This window comes from Rana temporaria, chromosome 12 (genome assembly GCF_905171775.1).
Source record: "Rana temporaria chromosome 12, aRanTem1.1, whole genome shotgun sequence".
Classification (NCBI taxonomy): domain Eukaryota; kingdom Metazoa; phylum Chordata; class Amphibia; order Anura; family Ranidae; genus Rana; species Rana temporaria.
The window spans coordinates 37,966,206-37,985,720 of record NC_053500.1 but is presented as its reverse complement, the minus strand read 5'-3'; the positions used below and the strand labels follow the sequence as shown (position 1 = coordinate 37,985,720).

Genomic DNA, 19,515 nt, shown 5'->3' with positions numbered 1-19,515 from the left:
AATTACTCAGTCATGCAACACTGTACCCATATGAAATTGTTGTTCTTTCTTAGTGGTATTTAGTCACTGCTGTTTTTTTTATTGTTTGCACTATAAAAGAAAAAAAGACTGATAGCCAGATTCAGATACAATGGCGTATCTTTTGGCCGACGTAGCGCATCCCATTTGCACTACGCCGACGTAACATAGTGAGGCAAGTACAGTATTCACAAAGCACTTGCTCCGTAAGTTACGTCGGCGTAGCGCAAATGGCCCAGCGTAACCCCGCCAAATTCAAAGTAGGCATGTAGTGGGCGGGCTACATTTAAATTAACCGTGACCCCATGTAAATGAGGGGCGTTCGTACGGCGCATGCTCAGAATCACGTCGCAAATACTCCCTACGTAACGACGTCGGCTCAATGCTTTTGACGTGAACGTAACCTACGCCCAGCCCCATTCACGTACGCTTACGCAAACAACGTAAAATACGGACGCCGGCGTATGTCTTACGTAAACGGCGTAGCTTACTGCGACGGGCGTACGTACGTTCGTGAATCGGCGTATCTTGCTCATTTACATATTCGATGCGTAAATCCACGTACACGCCCCTAGCGGCGCCGGCCAGCGTAAATATGCACATAAGATACGACGGCGTAGGAGACTTACGTCGGTCGTATCTTAGCAACAGTGAGGCGTATCTCATTTTAAGAATGCGCGCAAAGATACGACGGCACGCATTCGGACTTACGACGGCGTATCTACTGATACGCCGTCGTAAGTCTCTCTGAATCCGGCTATGAGAATTATGTAAAACAAAAAGCATTTTTCTTAGTTTCTGTTATAAAATTATGCAAATTAGTCATTTTTCTTCATACATTTTGGCCAAAATTTATACTGCTACATTTCTTCGGTAAAAATAGCCCAAATCGGTGTATATTATTTGGTCTTTGTGAAAGTTATAGAGTCCACAAGCTATGGTGCCAATCTCTGAAAATTGATCATACCTGAAGTACTGACAGTCTATGGGCCAGATTCTGGTAGGGAGCGCGTATTTGTGTGCGGGCGTAGCGTATCCTATTTACGCTACGCCTCTGTAACTTTGACAGGCAAGTGCAGTATTCACAAAGCACTTGCTCCGAAAGTTACGGTGGCGTACTGTAAATAGGCCGAATTCAAATGTGGAAGATGTGGGCGTGTTTTATGTAAATGTATTGTGCCCCAACGTAAATGCCGCTTTTTCCGAACGGCGCATGCGCCGTCCGTGAAAGTATCCCAGTGCTCATGCTCCAAATGACGCCGCAAAGACTCATTGATTTTGCCGTGAACGTAACTTACGCCCAGCCCCATTCATGGACGACTTACGCAAAAAAATTAAAACGTGAAAAATTCAACGCGGTCCCAACTTCCATACTTAACATTGGCTGCGCCTCCTATAGCAGGGGTAACTATACGCCGGAAAAAGCCTAACGTAAACGACGTAAAAAAATGCGCCGGGCAAACGTACGTTTCTGAATCGGCGTATCTACCTAATTTGCATATTCGACGCGTAAATATACGGAAGCGCCACGTAGCGGCCAGCGTAAAATTGCAACTTAGATACGACGGCGTAAGAGACTTACGCTGGTCGGATCTTAGTCAAATCTATGCGTAACTGATTCTATGAATCAGGCGCATAGATACGATGCCACACACTCAGAGATACGACGGCGTATCTGGAGATACGCCGTCGTATCTCCTACCTGAATCTGGCCATATCTCTCTTTCTTGAGACCCTAACATGCCAGGACAGTACAAATACCCCCCAAATGACCCCTTTTTGGAAAGTAGACATTCCAAGGTATTTAGAAAGAGGCATGGTGAAAGTTGTAATTTTTCCCACAATTCTTTGCAAAATAAAGTATTTTTTTTTTCCACAAAATGTTCATATTAGCAGGTTATTTCTCACACACAGCATATGCATACCACAAATTACACCCCAAAACACATTCTGCTATTACTCCCGAGTATGACGATACCACATGTGTGAGACTTTTACACAGCGTGGCCACATACAGAGGCCCAACATGCTGGGAGCACCTTCAGGCGTTCTGGAGCATAAATTACACATCTAATTTCCTGACTACCTCTTAGGCCCTGTACACACGAGAGGATATCCGATGGAAACGGTCCGCTGGACCAATTCCATCGGACATTTCTCCTCCGGATTTTGATCTGATGGCTTGTACACACCATCAGATCAAAATCCCAGCGGAAAACATCCGCGGTGACGTGGCCGCGCCATCGCCGCGGAAAAAGCGTCATGAATAGTTAACATAAAACACAACCCCCTGTTTCTCATTTGATTTAGGCGCGATTACGCCAGCACATTTCCGCTACGCTGATGTAACTTTGGACGCAAGTGCTTTGTGAATACAGCACTTGCCTCTCTAAGTTGCGGCGGCGTAGCGTAACTACGGTACGCTACGCCCGCTTACATTTATGCCGCTCTACGAGAATCTGGGCCTATGTGTAAACCCCCCCCCCCCAACTCTGCATTTGGTACCTAAAGGGGCACTAAATACCAGGAGTGCATTAAGATCTTCCCACTGTTATTAAAATTTGACCACACCCACTATTTGGTGCGGTTTGGAGGGTGTGGGGTCGTTTGGGAAGTTGTGGTCAAGTTCCTGCATGTATTTTCTGAGAAAAAAGGCCCTGTGTACCAGGCATTAAAGTGGTAGGCAAATGAATCGGGAAGGGCAGGTTGTCACCAGCTCTTGTCCTAGACATCCTGGGTACTTAAAGTGGAGGTTCACCCTTTAAAAAAAAAATCTGACATCACACGGAGTCGCGCCATCCTACCGACAGAATGCCAGTGTTTTTTTTTTCTCAGCACATACCTCTTAATTCCGATTTTCACCTCACGGCAATCCCGCGGGAGTGGGCGTTCCCCTGCTAATTTAGGGGAGTGTTTAATTGTTAACAGGGGAGTGTTTAATTGTTAACAGGTGAGTATATAAGTGTCTGTAAAAACTCCATAAGAGCTGGCTCCTTGCTAAGATCTGGTGTGGAATTTCTGATCAGAAGTGGAATTTTTGATTACAAGTGGAGAGTTAAAAACCAGGAGTTTAAAACAAGAGTTAAGACAGGAGTCTTCTAAAACTGTAAGTATTATCTTAATCTTCATACAAGTAATTATATTGTAACTGGGAAATGAGTGCTAGCAGGGTTGAAGGTTTTGCTCAGTGCACAGTGTGTCACATGTATGCAAAATTGGTGCAACAGCTCCAAGATGGATACCGCTGTGACAGATGTGAGCAGGTTGCCCTTCTGGAAGCTCGTATTAGAGATCTGGAGGAGCAAGTTGCAACACTGGGTAGAAATGACAACCTTGAAAGGGGTCCTCTGCTCACTGAGCAAGTGGTCAGTAAGGTTGATGTGGAGGGTGGAGGGGAAAGTCAGGATTATCAGATAGGGAGATGGGTTAATGCAGTTAGAGGGAGTGGAAGGGGCGTGAAGAAAGGGAAGGCCAGTCCTGTATTTGTGCATCAAAACAAATTTGCCAAGTTGGGTGATGATGTGGAGGTGGCAAACACAGAGGTGGCAGCCCTAGATGTTACTGCTACCCCTAACAGCCGGGAGAGCAACCCATCTAGTAGAGGTGGGGAGGGGAGTGCAGGTAGGCCTAGACAGTTGGTGGTAATAGGGGATTCTATAATCAGAAGGACTGATAGAATAATTTGTCGCCAGGATCGCTTCAACCGAATGGTTTGCTGTCTCCCTGGTGCCAGGGTTCGGCATGTGGTGGACCGGGTGGATAAATTACTGGGAGGGGCTGGGCATGACCCAGCTGTCTTGGTCCACGTTGGAACCAATGACAGTATACATGGAAGGTGGAGGCTCCTTAAGAATCAATTTAAAGAACTAGGCTGCAAGATGAAGGGAAGGACCTCCAAGGTGATATTCTCTGAAATATTGCCTGTGCCATGCGCAACACAGGAAAGGCAGGGGGAGATTAGAGAGCTGAATGCATGGCTAAAGACCTGGTGTAGGAAGGAGGGATTTGGGTTTCTAGAGCACTGGGCTGACTTTTCATTGGGGTGCAGCCTATATGCTAAAGACGGTTTGCACTTGAATGGAAGGGGGTCTGCTGTGCTGGGGGAGAGGTTTATGGGAATGCTGGAGGAGTATTTAAACTAGGATTGAGGGGGGAGGGTGAATTAGAATTACATCGAGCAGACAGGTCAGTTAGTGGTCAGACATTAATGGAGAGTGGAATGGGGATAGATGGGGGGAGGGTTATGGCAGGTGACAAGAAAGTTCCCATGTTGCAAACAGCCATTGGAAATAATAGTGCCATTTGTACTACTATAAATTATATGAAAAACACCAGAGAAAAATGTAACAATACATTTAAGTGTTTGTTCACCAATGCCAGAAGTCTGCCAAGCAAAACAGGTGAGCTGGAAGCTCTGATGCATGAGGAGAGCTATGATGTAATCGGTATTGCTGAAACTTGGCTTCAATCCTCACATGACTGGGCTATTAATATTCCTGGCTATGCTCTCTTTCGGAAAGACAGGGTAAAAAGGAAAGGTGGAGGGGTCTGTCTCTATGTGAGAAGTGACCTCAAAGCAAGCGTGAAAGAGAACCTGGTTGATGGAGCGTGTGATGAGGCTGAAGCATTATGGGTGGAACTGCATACAGATGTGCGTAGTTCAAAATTAATCATTGGAGTTTGTTATAAACCACCCAATGTTAATGAGGAGGTGGAGACTCAGCTCCTTGCACAGATGGAAAGGGCTGCAAGGTCTGGGACGGTGATAATAATGGGGGATTTTAACTACCCAGAAATTGACTGGATTAATGGCACTTCTGGGACAGTTAAAGGACAAAAATTTAAAAACCTATTGCAGGACAATTTTATGGTGCAGTTTATTGAGGCCCCAACTAGGAATGATGCCCTGTTGGACCTGATAATTTCAAACCATGCAGAGCTTATTACTAATGTTCAGATAAAGGAACACCTGGGTAGCAGTGATCATAACATGATTTCATTTAATGTTAACTATAAGCAAGAAATACATACAATATTAAAACACTAAATTTTAAGAGAGCAAATTTTCCAAGGATGAGGGCTGCTCTCCAGGACTTGGACTGGGAGGGACTATTGGCACATATGAACACAGAACAGAAATGGTAATTCTTCAAAAAGACTGTGTGGAACCTCACTGCAAAGTATGTTCCCATGGGCAATAAGTTTAAAAGGCTAAAAATAAAACCTATGTGGCTCACGGTCAAAGTTAAAAAAGCTATAAACAATAAGAAAGTAGCTTTTAAAAAATATAAAAATGAAGGAACACTAGTGTTGTTTAAATGTTACAAAGAATATAACAGGATATGCAAAAAGGAAATCAAGGATGCAAAAATTCAAAACGAACGACAGATTGCAAAAGATAGTAGGACAAACCCCAAAAAATTCTTTAAATATATTAATAGTAAAAAGGTGAAGTCTGAGCATGTAGGCCCCTTACAAAATAATCTAGAGTGGGTGACTGGGGACAAAGAGAAGGCAAATTTATTAAATGTTTTCTTCAGCTCTGTGTATACAATGGAGCATGGGGGAGCTCATGTCCAAAATGGGGGTGGGAGTGACACAGCCCCAAATCCACAATGGCTCAAAAGTGATATGGTCCAGAAATATTTAGACAGAATAAAGGTGGATAAAGCACCTGGACCTGATGGCATCCACCCACGGATCCTAGGTGAGTTGAGCTCTGTCATTTCAAAGCCACTGTATCTAATATTTAGGGACTCATTAAAGACAGGAATAGTACCACTGGATTGGCGCAGGGCCAATGTGGTGCCCATATTTAAAAAGGGAACAAAGTCTTTACCAAGTAACTATAGACCTGTTAGTTTAACTTCTATAGTTGGGAAGATACTGGAACGTTTAATAAAAGACCACATGGATGAGTTCTTGCAGGAAAAAAACTATTTAAGCAGCAGACAACATGGATTCATGAAAGACAGAAGTTGTCAGACAAACCTGATTTCCTTTTATGAAGAGGTAAGTAAAACCCTGGACAGAGGCGTGGCTGTGGACGTGATATATTTGGATTTTACAAAAGCGTTCGATACAGTTCCGCACACACAGCTCATGTGTAAGGTAAGGTCTACAGGATTGGATATATCAGTTTGTAAATGGATAGAAAACTGGCTGAAAGCCAGAATTCAGAGAGTCGTGGTTAATGATTCTTACTCTGAATGGTCCAATGTTATCAGTGGTGTACCCCAAGGTTCAGTGCTGGGACCCTTACTTTTCAATATATTTATAAATGATATTGGGTCTGAGATCAAAAGTAACATTTCTGTCTTTGCAGATGACACCAAGCTATGCAGTGGAATAACGTCCTTACAGGATGTCTCCAACTTACAAGCCGACCTCAATGCTCTGTCTGATTGGGCGACTAAGTGGCAGATGAGGTTTAATGTAGATAAATGTAAAGTTATGCACTTGGGGGCTAAGAATATGCATGCATCATACATACTAGGGGGAGTACAACTGGGGGGGTCTGTAGTGGAGAAAGATCTGGGGGTTTTAGTTGATCATAAGCTCAATAATGGCATGCAATGCCAAGCTGCGGTTTCCAAAGCGAGCAAAGTCCTTTCTTGTATTAAGAGAGGTATGGACTCCAGAGACAGAGATATAATTTTGCCCCTGTACAAATCATTAGTAAGACCTCATCTGGAATATGCAGTTCAGTTTTGGGCACCAGTTCTCAAAAAGGATATAGGAGAACTGGAGAAAGTGCAGAGAAGAGCAACCAAACTGATAAGAGGCATGGAGGAGCTCAGCTATGAGGAAAGATTAGAGGAACTAGATTTATTCACTCTTGAGAAGAGGAGAATAAGGGGGGATATGATCAACATGTACAAATATATAAGAGGTCCATACAGTGAACTTGGTGTTGAGTTATTCACTTTACGGTCATCACTGAGGACAAGGGGGCACTCTTTACGTCTAGAGGAAAAGAGATTTCACCTCCAAATACGGAAAGGTTTTTTCACAGTAAGAGCTGTGAAAATGTGGAACAGACTCCCTCCAGAGGTGGTTCTGGCCAGATCAGTAGATTGCTTTAAGAAAGGTCTGGATTCTTTCCTAAATGTACAGAATATAACTGAGTACTAAGATTTGTAGGTAAAGTTGATCCAGGGTAAATCCGATTGCCTCTCGGGGGATCAGGAAGGAATTTTTTCCCCTGCTGTAGCAAATTGGATCATGCTCCGCTGGGGTTTTTTGCCTTCCTCTGGATCAACTGTGGGTATGAAGTTGGGTGTATAGGATTTTACTGTGTTTTTTTATTTTGTTTTTTGTGGTTGAACTGGATGGACTTGTGTCTTTTTTCAACCTGACTAACTATGTAACTATGTAACTGCCTGTGATTGACAGGCTTCCGAACGGCGCATACTGCATGTCACAGGTTGCCGACAGAACCCGAACGTCGGTGCGCAGGCACCGTATAGAGCCGCACCGACGTTCGGGATTAAGAGGTATGTGCTGAGAAAAAAAAAAAAAACACCGGCATTCTGTCGGTAGGATGGCGCGACTCCGTGTGATGTCAGAAATTTTTTTGAGGGCGAACCTCCACTTTAAATTTAAAAAAAAAATTACATGTGCTGGTTCAACAAAATGTTCTTATGTAGAAAAAAGTAATACTACTATCTTGTATATTACACAAAGGAAAAATACATTCCTCTGAATTGTGGTGAATTCCAATAAAGTACAATAATAATCTTTTTTTCCAGGGAAAATATTGCTATTGAAATCCACAAAAACTTTGAATCCATTGATGTGTATTCTTGTACAGGCAAGTAATCCCTCAGTTTTTTACATATAATTTGAAATTACCTTTTTATTAATTGCATTTGGTTCCAAAGGACTAGGAATGAGCTGCATTTGGTTAAGCGGATGTTTGGAGAATGGCATTGAATTTGAAATCGGAACCATAGGTGTGTGAGGCCTATTTCATTAGGTTGTGCACCTCAAAGCTCAAAAACACATGAACGCCACCTGCTGTCACAGGGAGGAGGCTCTGGAGGTGGGAGACAGTAGATTGGGATTATATTACATTATACCCTAAATACGGGTGTAACGTGTTCCTACGGTTGAACTTAGCCTTTAATATAATGGGGGTATTTACACTGACCACTGGAACCCCCTACCTCCCACCTGGTGCCATCCCTGGATGATGCTAATGCACATGGGCTGATTAGGGTGTGCCCAGGCACATCTGGCACACCCTGTGCTCACGCCTATGATCAGAACCTTGGGGCATGGGGCTGTGAACGGAACTAGAGGACATGTACTAAAGGAAAAGAACATTTTTAAAGTTATGGTTCAACAGGGAGAGGCCATTTTGGAGGTGTTCAAAGGGAAACATAAACATCTGTAATTCTTTTGTAGCAGGCATTTTGTAATGCAATTTCTCCTTTTGACCATAAGATGGAGACAGAGAGATGCTGATTTGTCCATCCAAAAAACTCAGAAACAAAAAGAGCACAATGGTTTTTAGGGTGAACCCCCGCTTTAACCTGCCTGGCGGTATTCCCGAGTCTGACTCGGGGTTAGATTTTCATGCTGCGAGCGGTAACCCCAAGTCAGACTCGGGCTCGCCTCGCTGGATCCACAGGTAGTGTTTACTTACCTTGTCCCTGGATCCAGCGATGCCACCGCGCTGTGTGAGCGAGCGGGACCTCGCTCGATTCACACAGCGTCCTCCTGTGCCGCCGATCTCCGTTCCCTGCGACGTTACGACGCACGGGAGCGGAGAACGGCGCCAAATTCAAAAACTTAAACAAACACGTTACATACAGTATACTGTAATCTTATAGATTACAGTACTGTATGTAAAAAATACACACCCCCCTTGTCCCTAGTGGTCTGCCCAGTGCCCTACATGTTCTTTTATATAATAAAAACTGTTCTTTCTGCCTGAAAACTGTAGATTGTCCATAGCAACCAAAAGTGTCCCTTTACGTCAAAAATAGTTTTAGAGCAGCTAAAAACCAGCGATAATAAATTATAATCACTTGCAGAATTGTGCGATAGCGATTTGTGGGGAAATTCGTCATAAAAAAAAAAAAAATGACAGCAACAATTCTGCAACTGAGCAAATTTCAGTGATTTTGATTTGATTACATTATTGAATAATTTTTATTATAATTATATTATTATTTGTTATAATTATTTATAATTATTTACTTATATTATAATTTATCATTTTGTTTTTAAAAAAATGTCATACCCGGGATGCCTATTAGACTCTGGTTTGGTCAGATTTAAGTGAGTTATTTCTAAAAATTACAGACCTACAGTATAAAACACCAAATTTCCTTGCAAATAATGGTACCGCTTTCAGCACCTTTTTTCTGAAAGAATCATACCGCCAGGGAGGTTAAAAAACACTTCTGGACCAAGCCTTTTTCTGACAATTGATTACAAGATTAAATAAGTATTTTTTGCTAGAAAATGAATTAGAACCCCAAACATTATATATATTTCAATATTTTATTTTACATTGTTTTTGCGCAGCAGTGTTTCAAACATATTTTTTGGGGAAAAAATACACTTTTATGAATAAAAAAAACAGTAAAGTTAGCCCAATTTTTTGTATAATGTGAAAGATGATGTCATGCTGAGTAAATAGATACCTAACATGTCATGCTTCAAAATTGCACATTCTCTTGGAATGGCGACAAACTATGGTACTGAAAAATCTCCATTAGGCAACGTTTTAAACATTTTTACAGGTTACCTGTATAAAATTACAGGAGGTGGTCTAGTGCTAGAATTATTGCTGTCGCTTGATTGTAGCAAAACCTCACATGTGTGGTTTGAACCCCGTTTACATTTGTGGGCACAACTTACATATGTGTTCACTTCTGTGCATGAGCTCTGAGGGACAGGGCGCTTCAAAAATATATAATTTCTTATTTATTATACTTTTGTTTTTTATTTGTACACTAAGGCCCATATTCTCAGTGAAGTTACGATGGAGTAACTCAGGATACTCCATCGTAACTCCCTTTTTTGTCCCGTGTATCTATGCTCCTGATTCTTAGAATCATTTTTGCATAGATACACTTAAGATCCGCCATCTGTAAGTCACTTACACTGGCGGATCTTAAATGCAATGACGCCGGCCGCCGCTAGATGGCATTTAAGTGAAGGAGTCATTTGCGTATGCAAATGATCCTTCTACGCCGATTCCCGAACGAGTTCGCGTCGCGTAACCGTCGCTAACGTCGTTTGCGTAAGCGGAAACTTACTCCTGCTATATGAGGGGTAAGTTTCCGCAAGTCTCGCGTAGGCCATGTTACGGATGGCGTCGGGTCCCCGTCGTGTTTTTTCGTCGGGTGCGTCGTTTACGTAAGTCGTTCTTGAATACGACTTTACATCAATGACGCACACGTCGGCGTCATTGACGTTTTCCGCCGAGAACTGGAGCATGCGCACTGGGCTTTTTGAAGCCCGGCGCATGCCCAGTTCTTTCGCATCGGGGGCGCGCTTCATTTGAATAGAAGCCGCCCCCTTGGAGATCCGCCAGGCTACGCCGGGACACTTACACTCCGCTGTCCCAACTTATGGAGCAAGTGGTTGGGGAATACAACACCTGCTCCTGTAAGTTGGGACAGCGGAGTGTAAGTGCCTTAAGCGTAGCTGGCGGAAATTTACTCAGAATATGGGCCTATACCTTTAAAAAAAAAATGTTTTAAAGGTAAGACAGGTCACTAATATTTATTACTGTTACTGTTTACTATTACTTTTTCATTGTCACAGAACTGCCTCCTACGTCTCTAGAACAATGCAAGATTGGGATGGTGCCTCCATTTCCCAGCGGATTTGTGTTACAGAATAAATGGAGACCTGCGTTCTGTCGCCTCGCCAATTTCACACTCCATGAACAAATGTACACCTGTTTTAAAAACAAAATTGTATATCTCATAGGTGACTCTACTGTACATCAATGGTATCTTTATTTAGAAAAAACATTTAAAGGTAATAATAAAATGTTATTTCATAAAGCTACTCAAAATATACACTTATAAAAAATGTCACTTTAAAAAGCAGAGTAGTCAAAATTGATCTTTGATTGACCTGACTTCACTAACTAAAAATCTTCTGCTTACTGTAGCTGAGTTTTCTTATATCACCATTGCTTTGTGTACCCTCCTAAAGGGTTTGTAAAGTTTTTTTTATTTTTTTGCTTTGTTTTAAATAACAAACATGTTTTTGCACAGATCGTCCCGATCCTTTTTTTTTCTGGGGTCCCTCAGCGGTGCTCCTTGCCCCTCCTCTTCATCGAGCGCCCCCACAGAGAGCCACTTTGCATGCGGGCACGCTCCCGAGTTCTGCTGCTGCGTCCATTGACACAGACAGCAGAACTTGCCCCCACCCCCAGCCTCCCGCATCACTATATTTGATTGACAGCAGCAGGAGCCAATGGCTTCTGCTGCTATTAATTTGTCCAAAGAGGACCTGAAACAGCGGCTGGTTCAGGTAAGAAAAAGGAGGGCTCTGGGGAGCAGCTACAAGACCGGAAGGTTTTTCCTCTTAACCATAAAATGCATTAAGGTGAAAATCCATGAAACTCCTTTAACCACTTAAGCCCCGGACCAAAATGCAGCTAATAGACCAGGCCAGGTTTTGCGATTCGGCACTGCGTCGCTTTAACTGACAATTGCGCGGTCGTGCGACGTGGCTCCCAAACAAAATTGGCGTCCTTCTTCCCCCCACAAATAGAGCTTTCTTTTGGTGGTATTTGATCACATCTGCGGTTTTTAGTTTTTGCGCTATAAACAAAAATAGAGCGACAATTTTGAAAAAAATGCAATATTTTTTACTTTTTGCTGTAATAAATATCCCCCAAAAACATATATAAAAACATTTTTTTTCCTCAGTTTAGGCCGATACGTATTCTTCTACCTATTTTTAGTAAAAAAAATCGCAATAAGCGTTTATCGATTGGTTTGCGCAAAATTTATAGTGTTTACAAAATAGGGGATAGTTTTAATGCATTTTTATTAATTTTTTTTTTACTACTAATGGCGGCGATCAGCAATTTTTTTCGTGACTGCGACATTATGGCGGACACTTCGGACAATTTTGACACATTTTTGGGACCATTGTCATTTTCACAGCAAAAAATGCATTTAAATTGCATTCTTTATTGTGAAAATGACAGTTGCAGTTTGGGAGTTAACCACAGGGGGCGCTGTAGGAGTTAGGGTGCACCTAGTATGTGTTTACAACTGTAGGGGGGTGTGGCTGTAGGAATGACGTCATCGATCGTGTCTTCCCTATAAAGGGAATGACGCGATCGATGCGCCGCCATAGTGAAGGACGGGGAAGCCGTGTTTACATACGGCTCTCCCCGATCTTCAGCTCCGGGGAGCGATCGCGACGGAGCGGCTATAAACAAATAGCCGCGCCGTGGTCCCGGATCGCTCCCCGAGCGGACCCGACCTCCGCAATAGGCAAGGACGTACGTGTACGCCCATGTGCCTGTACGTGCCATATTGTGGACGTATATGTACATGCGGGGGTCGGGAACTGGTTAATGAGTAAAGTGCTGTGATCAAGGCTTGTAAGACGAAACGCGTGAGCCCCTGTATGTTTTTCTCACTTTTTTATGTATCAAAGAAGCAACAAGAATGTTTGGAGTTGCCGGCTCTATTATTTATATTTATATGCTTTAATGAGTAAACCTGACAAAAAATAATCAACCTGTGCTTCAATATTCACTGTTTTGGATACGGTCCAGTTCAGTCACAGTTTAATCCATGGCATTTTTTGTTTTTGTTTTTTAAACCAGGACTGAAACATTTTGATCTGCACCGAACAGGATTGGAGTCAATGGCGTTATCAGTCGATCTGCAGAGGAACATCAGGCTACAGTGGAAAAAGCACAGCCATCCAGTTGTTGCAGTGAATCAATCTTACTTTGTAAAAGACGACCACTACGTAAGTGAGCAAATAGACCAGCTGCATGGAGGTCCACACTATGTCATCGTTATCTGTCTGGGACAAAACTTCAGACCTTTCCCCATCCATCTCTTCATCAGAAGAGTAATTAATGTGCGCAAGGCATTGGAACGTCTCTTCTTACGGAGTCCTGACGTCAAGGTTATTATTAAAACAGAGAACACCAGAGAGACAAGCTTAGATGCCGAGAGATTCAGCGACTTCCATGGATATATTCAGTATCTTATAGTGAAGGACATTTTCAGGGATCTTCATGTTGGTGTGATTGATGCTTGGGACATGACCACAGCGTACAATACAAATAACGTTCATCCTCCAGAAAATGTCGTCCAGGACCAAATATATATGTTTTTAACATATATCTGCTAGTTTATAGTATTATAAACAAGTGGGTGACTAAAGCGCTAGCCAACAGTGAAAATTAAAAGTGACCAGTGAAAAACAAAATGCTGCTCAAATCTAAAATGTGCTAACAACAAATAAAGGTCTGAATAAAAAATTATGAGCGCAAAACTAAAAGTGAATATAAAGACAGTCCATAGGGGACTGATAACAATCAATAAAGATATGCAGTGAATTCAAAATGGGTGAAATAACCCAAAACTGATAATAAATCCAAAAATAAAAGTCCAAATATATAAATCAAAATTTGGATAAATCAATCTGGTGTGCCAGTGATAAACAAAACTTCTGCACTTCGGGCATCAATGTGGACAATCTTGATAACTCTTTGCTTAGCCTGGGCTCACAGAGCGCTTACCTCCAGACACTAGGTCATGCGTATCAACGAAATCCTCCCAAAACTGGAACAGGATCCAAACAGTGGGTAACTCGTGTTGCACGGAATCTTCCCAGTGCTGAGATAGAGTCGAGGGGCGTTCTCTGTATCCAATACCAGTATCGTTCCAGGCGCAGCGAAGTCGACTCCACAGGATAGCCACAAGGTGTATCAAGAGCAAATGTAGAAATAAAAAGCTCTCATGGTGAAGTATGCAAGCACTTAAAATGTAATAAAGGTAAAAATGTGCTTACATTGAAAAAACGAATAAAACGCCAAACAGCGGCACTTCCGGTGGACGGTCAGGGTGTCACGTCACTTCCGGTCACGTCTAACCTTATGCATTACGTCACGACACGTGACTTCATCAGAGGTCAACCTATGGACTGTCTTTATATTTAGTTTATAGTATTGTTAGTATTGTTGACTGAGGTAATAAAAATAGCAGAAAGAGATGGAGAAGGGCGCTGGTTACTATTCAACAAAACTTGAAATGTAAATACTAAAAATGAAACTGAGAAATAAAAAATAAAAAATGAATTTCTCCTATGATAGTCTTTGGTTTAGGGCTTTAATGCTGTAGGTAAGTGAACATAAAACCTTTGCATAAGCCTATCTTTGGCTCAAAACTACACTTAAAATGATATTAAAGTCTTGTTTTTTTGTTTCTTGTTTAAAAATAACAAACATGTTATACTTACCTACTCTGTGCAATGGTTTTGCACAGAGCAGCCCAGATCCTCCTCTTATTAGGTCCCTTGCTGGTGCTCCTGGCCCCTCCCCTCCCTCCTGCTCATGGGGGCACGAGCCAAGCCGCTGCTTTGTGTGTCCATTCAGACACGGAGCCATGGCTCGGCCCCACCCTCTTTCTCTCTCCTCATTGGCTCACTGACTTTGATTGACAGCAGCCCGAGCCAATGGCACCCACTGCTGTGTCACAGCCAATCAGGAGGGAGAGTCCTGGACAGCCAAGGCTCTTGTGCAACATCGCTGGATCAAGATGGGCTCAGGTAAGTATTAACTGTACACAAAAGGTTTTTTATCTTAATGCATAAAACGTCTGCCTTTAGAACCCCTTTAACACTAATGCAAAGACTAAACTCCCATGGCTGATTTTTATTTATAGGTAAGCCTATAATAAGACTTACCTATAGCTACAGTAACTATCTCCTAAACGTGCACCGTTTAGGAGATATTTATTTGTGAAGTCACCGGTGACATCACCAGTGCATGCACTCCGAAGGAACAGCATACCCGTTCCGTTCCTTTGGAGATCTGTGCAGGTCGCCGCTGGAGGGCTTTGTTTTAAGCTAAGTTTCACATAATGTGCTAGTATGTGATGCATACTAGCACATTATAACTTTTCCTTGCAGGTTTTTTTTCTATTAAAAAGCTGGCAGTTTACTACCACTTGAAGCCACAGGGGTGAAGGACACGTGAAGCAACTTTTTGGGGTCTGCCAGCCTTGGATCATGGCAATCTGGTAAAGCAGGGCTGGGCAGGATGGGGAGGTGGTGCACTATAAGGTCACCTTATACATTTTCTGTGAAGGCGAACTTACACTTTAAAGTTTATGAAATCCAAAGCATTTTTTGGTAGTTTTGGATAGAGTGGGGGAAAAATTGCGGGGATCCTGAGTCTAATTTGCAATAGTGTGAACCTTGGCCTAATGGCTGTGTGTTGAGTTACTTTGAGGGGACAGCAAATTTACACTGTTATACAAGCTGTACGCTCACTACTTTACATTGTAGCAAAGTGTAATTTCTTACACATGAAAAGATATAATAAAATATTTACAAAAATGTGAGGAGTGTACTCTACACCCATTTTCATGTAGGATGTATACTCTTTCATTGAGGGGAGGACTTTCCTCTCCTCCTTTGTGATGAAAAAATGCATGGGTTCCCCTCAAACCCCCCCCCCCCCCCAAAAAAAGGGTACTCTTAATGACATTTGGCTCCTACCGAACAAGCAAAAAGTCCAGTATATGAACTAATGCCTGTGTTCTGATTGATCTGATCTCATTATAGAAGATGGGGTTTAAATACTGTGTGTTGTTTCAGGAGCAAATAGCCCTGATGTAGGGGACACTGTAATTGCATACGGACACATTGATTATTATTATACACCCCTAAAAACAAATCTGTGATGAGATGGTGTTGAATGGTGGAAGATTTCAGACAGTGTGGGAGGATTTTTTTTTAATATATATTGTGCTTTATGGCACATTAATCTTGGTGGTTGTTTATGGACACTTATTAAAAATTGGACTGTGTATGGGACTATCTTTAAAGTTTATTGACATTTATTAAACCTGGATTGTTTATGGGACTGTCTTTCGCGATTCAGATCTGTTTATTGCAAGATATATACACTACTGTGTGATTTGATAATACTAAATTTTTTTGTAATAAGTGCTATTTGGTGTTAAGGAGCGCTTGATATATTGTGATGGAACTGTCCAGTACCCAGCTTGGGTGCCTCTGTCAAAATATAGCTTGTTCCAGTCTGGACCCAGGAACCAGGTATTATAGCTGAATATTGCACCTATATTGCACCAACGAATCTAGACACATTAGTTTCTGGTATTGGAACCAACTTTATTGTAAAACCACACAGAATATATAGCACACCAGATAAGGTGAGCCTAATTACATTATTGCCAGATCAGACAAGCCTAATTACATTATCACATGCAAAGGAAACTATATACAGGAATATATTTAACATTGCTAAGAAACAGCCAACATAAACCGGATTGCTAATCCACCTCTAGCAACTAATAGCTGACAGTGGTCGAATTAACATGAACTAATTAACAACTAGCCACTAGATAGTACGATGCCCACAACCCTGGATACACATTACATAAGCATAAACACATAACATCCCACAATGGTTCTATAACAAGGTAAAGTGGTCACAATATTATTCACATCTCCAAGAAATTAGCAGACCGACAGAAACAATAGGTGACTCAATTACCAATGGGAATGCACACCTAGGAGGCACACAGTGGGAGAGATACAAACTTGTGTAATCTGTTCACTAGACAAGTTATCAGAAGACAAACAACGTTCCAGCAGTGTGATACAGTGGAATTAATTTATCTTCATACATTTCTTGGGGGATATTATTGATAAATATTTCTGTCCCAAAAGAAGTTTCTCCAACTCAGTCTGCAGGAGGGCCATCATATTCCCTCTGATCATTAGCCTGTGCAAGAATATACATTTCCACCAACACCAGAAGGGAAGCTTTATTGTCCTTATTCAGAGAATCAATCCTGGCCTCGCTCTTAGCATTCATCATGTGGCCGTCCATAATTAGAGAATGATCTTCTCTTTCAAAAGCCAGGGCCCATAGTAAGTAGGCAAGAGGGATGTAGGGATGTTGAAGTCCCCAATAATGATTGTGGGTATTTCAGAAGAGAGAAGGTAGGGTAGCCAGGCAGAGAAGGCATCAAGAAAGGATGATACTGGACCAGGGGGCCTGTAGATCACAGCTATCCTTAGAGAAACTGGGGAGAACAATTATGTGTGCACATACTTAAGGACATCTATCAATGTATGAGGATGGAAAGGGGGAAAAAAAGAAGAAAAGGGAAGAAAGAAGAGAAAAGAGGGGAGGGGGAGAAAAAAAGTGGGGGGTGAAAAGGGTTGAAAAAAGGAGGGGGTAAAGAGAAAGGGAAGAGTTATTAGGGAGGTTAGTGGAAAGGGGAAGGTGGGGGAAAGACTGAGTCATGGTAGGGGGAGGGGAAAATGAAAGGACAAACGAAAAGGATATTTTATTATGAAAAATAAGGATATGATATGTGTTGGAAATATACTTACTGTATCAAAAAATTACCCAACCCAAATGAATATGAGCAGGTGTCAAACAGACACATGGAGCAGCACCTGGCGGGGGGGAGAGAAGGGAGGGGAGTATTTTTTGAGAGAGAGTGGGAATGAGTAGCGGTCGGAAGAAACATAATTAGAAAAATTTACAATATGGTGGATATTTCAAGATCCTCGTTGATACCTCCAGGATTGAGAGTATCCAATGAATAAATCCAATACGTTTCTCTTTCACACAATTTTTGTAATCTCTCTGCTTCTGAAAAAGTATCAGGGATCTGTTTGATAACCCAGACTTCCAGGCCATCAGTGGACTTCTGATGGTATTCAAAAAAATGGTGGGGGACACTATGCTTGTTCCTGCCTACCTCTATTTTTCTTCTATGTTCGCTGAATCTTTGCCGAAGGGGTCATATAGTACGTCCCACATATAGGAGGTGACAAGGACAAGTAAGACCATAAACCACAAAATCTGAACCACAGTTAAAAAATTCCCCTAGGGTGTATGCTTTTTCTTTTGTGGTAAATTGCTTTTTACCGTGCTTTATAAAGGCACACGTTTTGCATAGAGGTTTCTTGCATTGAAACATGCCTTTCAAGGGGATCATAGAGCCGCTCTTCTGTAATTCTGTAATTCTGGGGATGTCAGGTAGAATGGATTTGAGGTGGAGGTCCTCAAGTAGTAGGGGCCAGTGTTTTTTAAAAATTATTTCCATTCTCTTTGAATATGTATGAAACTTTGTAATAAGGCGGGCAGATTGGTCAAATTTTTATTTTTGTGTAATGGAAGGTGTATTATGCTCTAAATAATGCTTATAGGCATTGTTGAGCAACAGCTCAAAGGACTTATATGGACAAGTGTTTTACATTATATTACAGCATGCACCATCTAGATAAAGGAAGGCCTGTAAGAAGGGAACTGGAGGAATTTTTTTAAATAAATTTGACAGAGGATGTCTCAGAGGCTACAGTCTGGGATACCCATAAGGCATTTGTGCGCGGAGTATTAATTAAGATCGGGGCGGGAAAAAAAGAAAAAACAATGAGAACAGATTAACTCTCACAAAAGAAATTTATAAATTAGAACAGCAACTCAAACAAGATAGAAATAAAGAAACTTTGCTAAAATTAAATTTTAAGAGAGAAGAGTTAAGAGAGGAAATAGAACAAGAAACTAGAAGTACATTTAATCAAGTAAAGAAAGAGAGGTACCTATGGGATAATAAACCAGGGAAACATCTTGCAAAATTATTAAAAAAGAAAAAAAATCTTAACTTTATTGAGAAAATACAAACAAGTCGGGGGGAAGTAGTGCACAAATCTAGTGAAATAGTGGAGAGTTTCAAGGAATACTACGAAAAACTTTATTCAAACAGGAAACTAAGGATGAGCAAAGTTTAAAAGGGAAAAAAACATATGAATTTTTAAAGGAAATAGAGTGGGAGGAAATATCTGAAGACAATCTCAATAAGCTTGAAGCTCCGATCTCAGAAAGGGAAATCAGAGAAATAATCAAAAACGCGCCAAACGGTAAGAGCCCAGGACCGGATGGCTTAACGGTGCTATATTATAAAAAGTTTATCGATATTCTGGCCCCAAAAATGTGCTCGTATTTTAATGGCTTAGGTGAGAAGTGGGACATGAGTAAAGAAGCTATTGAAGCTACTATCACCTTAATTTTGAAAGAGGGGAAGGATAGCACATTATGCGCGAATTATAGACCAATTTCTTTATTGAATTGTGACACCAAGATCTTCTCCAAAATCTTAGCAGAGAGAATGAAGGGTATAATGAAGGACCTGATCCACCCCGACCAGGTGGGTTTCGTACCAGGACGGGAGGGGAGAGATAATGGGATAAGAACGTTGTTAGCCATTCAGATTAGTGACT

General features: G+C 41.7%; 1 protein-coding gene across 1 annotated transcript in view; it reads left to right on the top strand.

The window, feature by feature from the left end:
* Positions 1-13,456, top strand: part of LOC120918708 (NXPE family member 1-like) — a 28,662-nt gene extending 15,206 nt beyond the window's left edge. The window contains exons 4-6 of the mRNA XM_040330413.1: positions 7,770-7,831; positions 10,804-11,022; positions 12,839-13,456. Of these exons, the coding sequence (XP_040186347.1) occupies positions 7,770-7,831; positions 10,804-11,022; positions 12,839-13,377 (820 nt within the window). The 3' untranslated portion in view covers positions 13,378-13,456. The remainder of the gene's footprint in view (positions 1-7,769; positions 7,832-10,803; positions 11,023-12,838) is intronic.
* Positions 13,457-19,515: the final 6,059 nt, after the last annotated feature.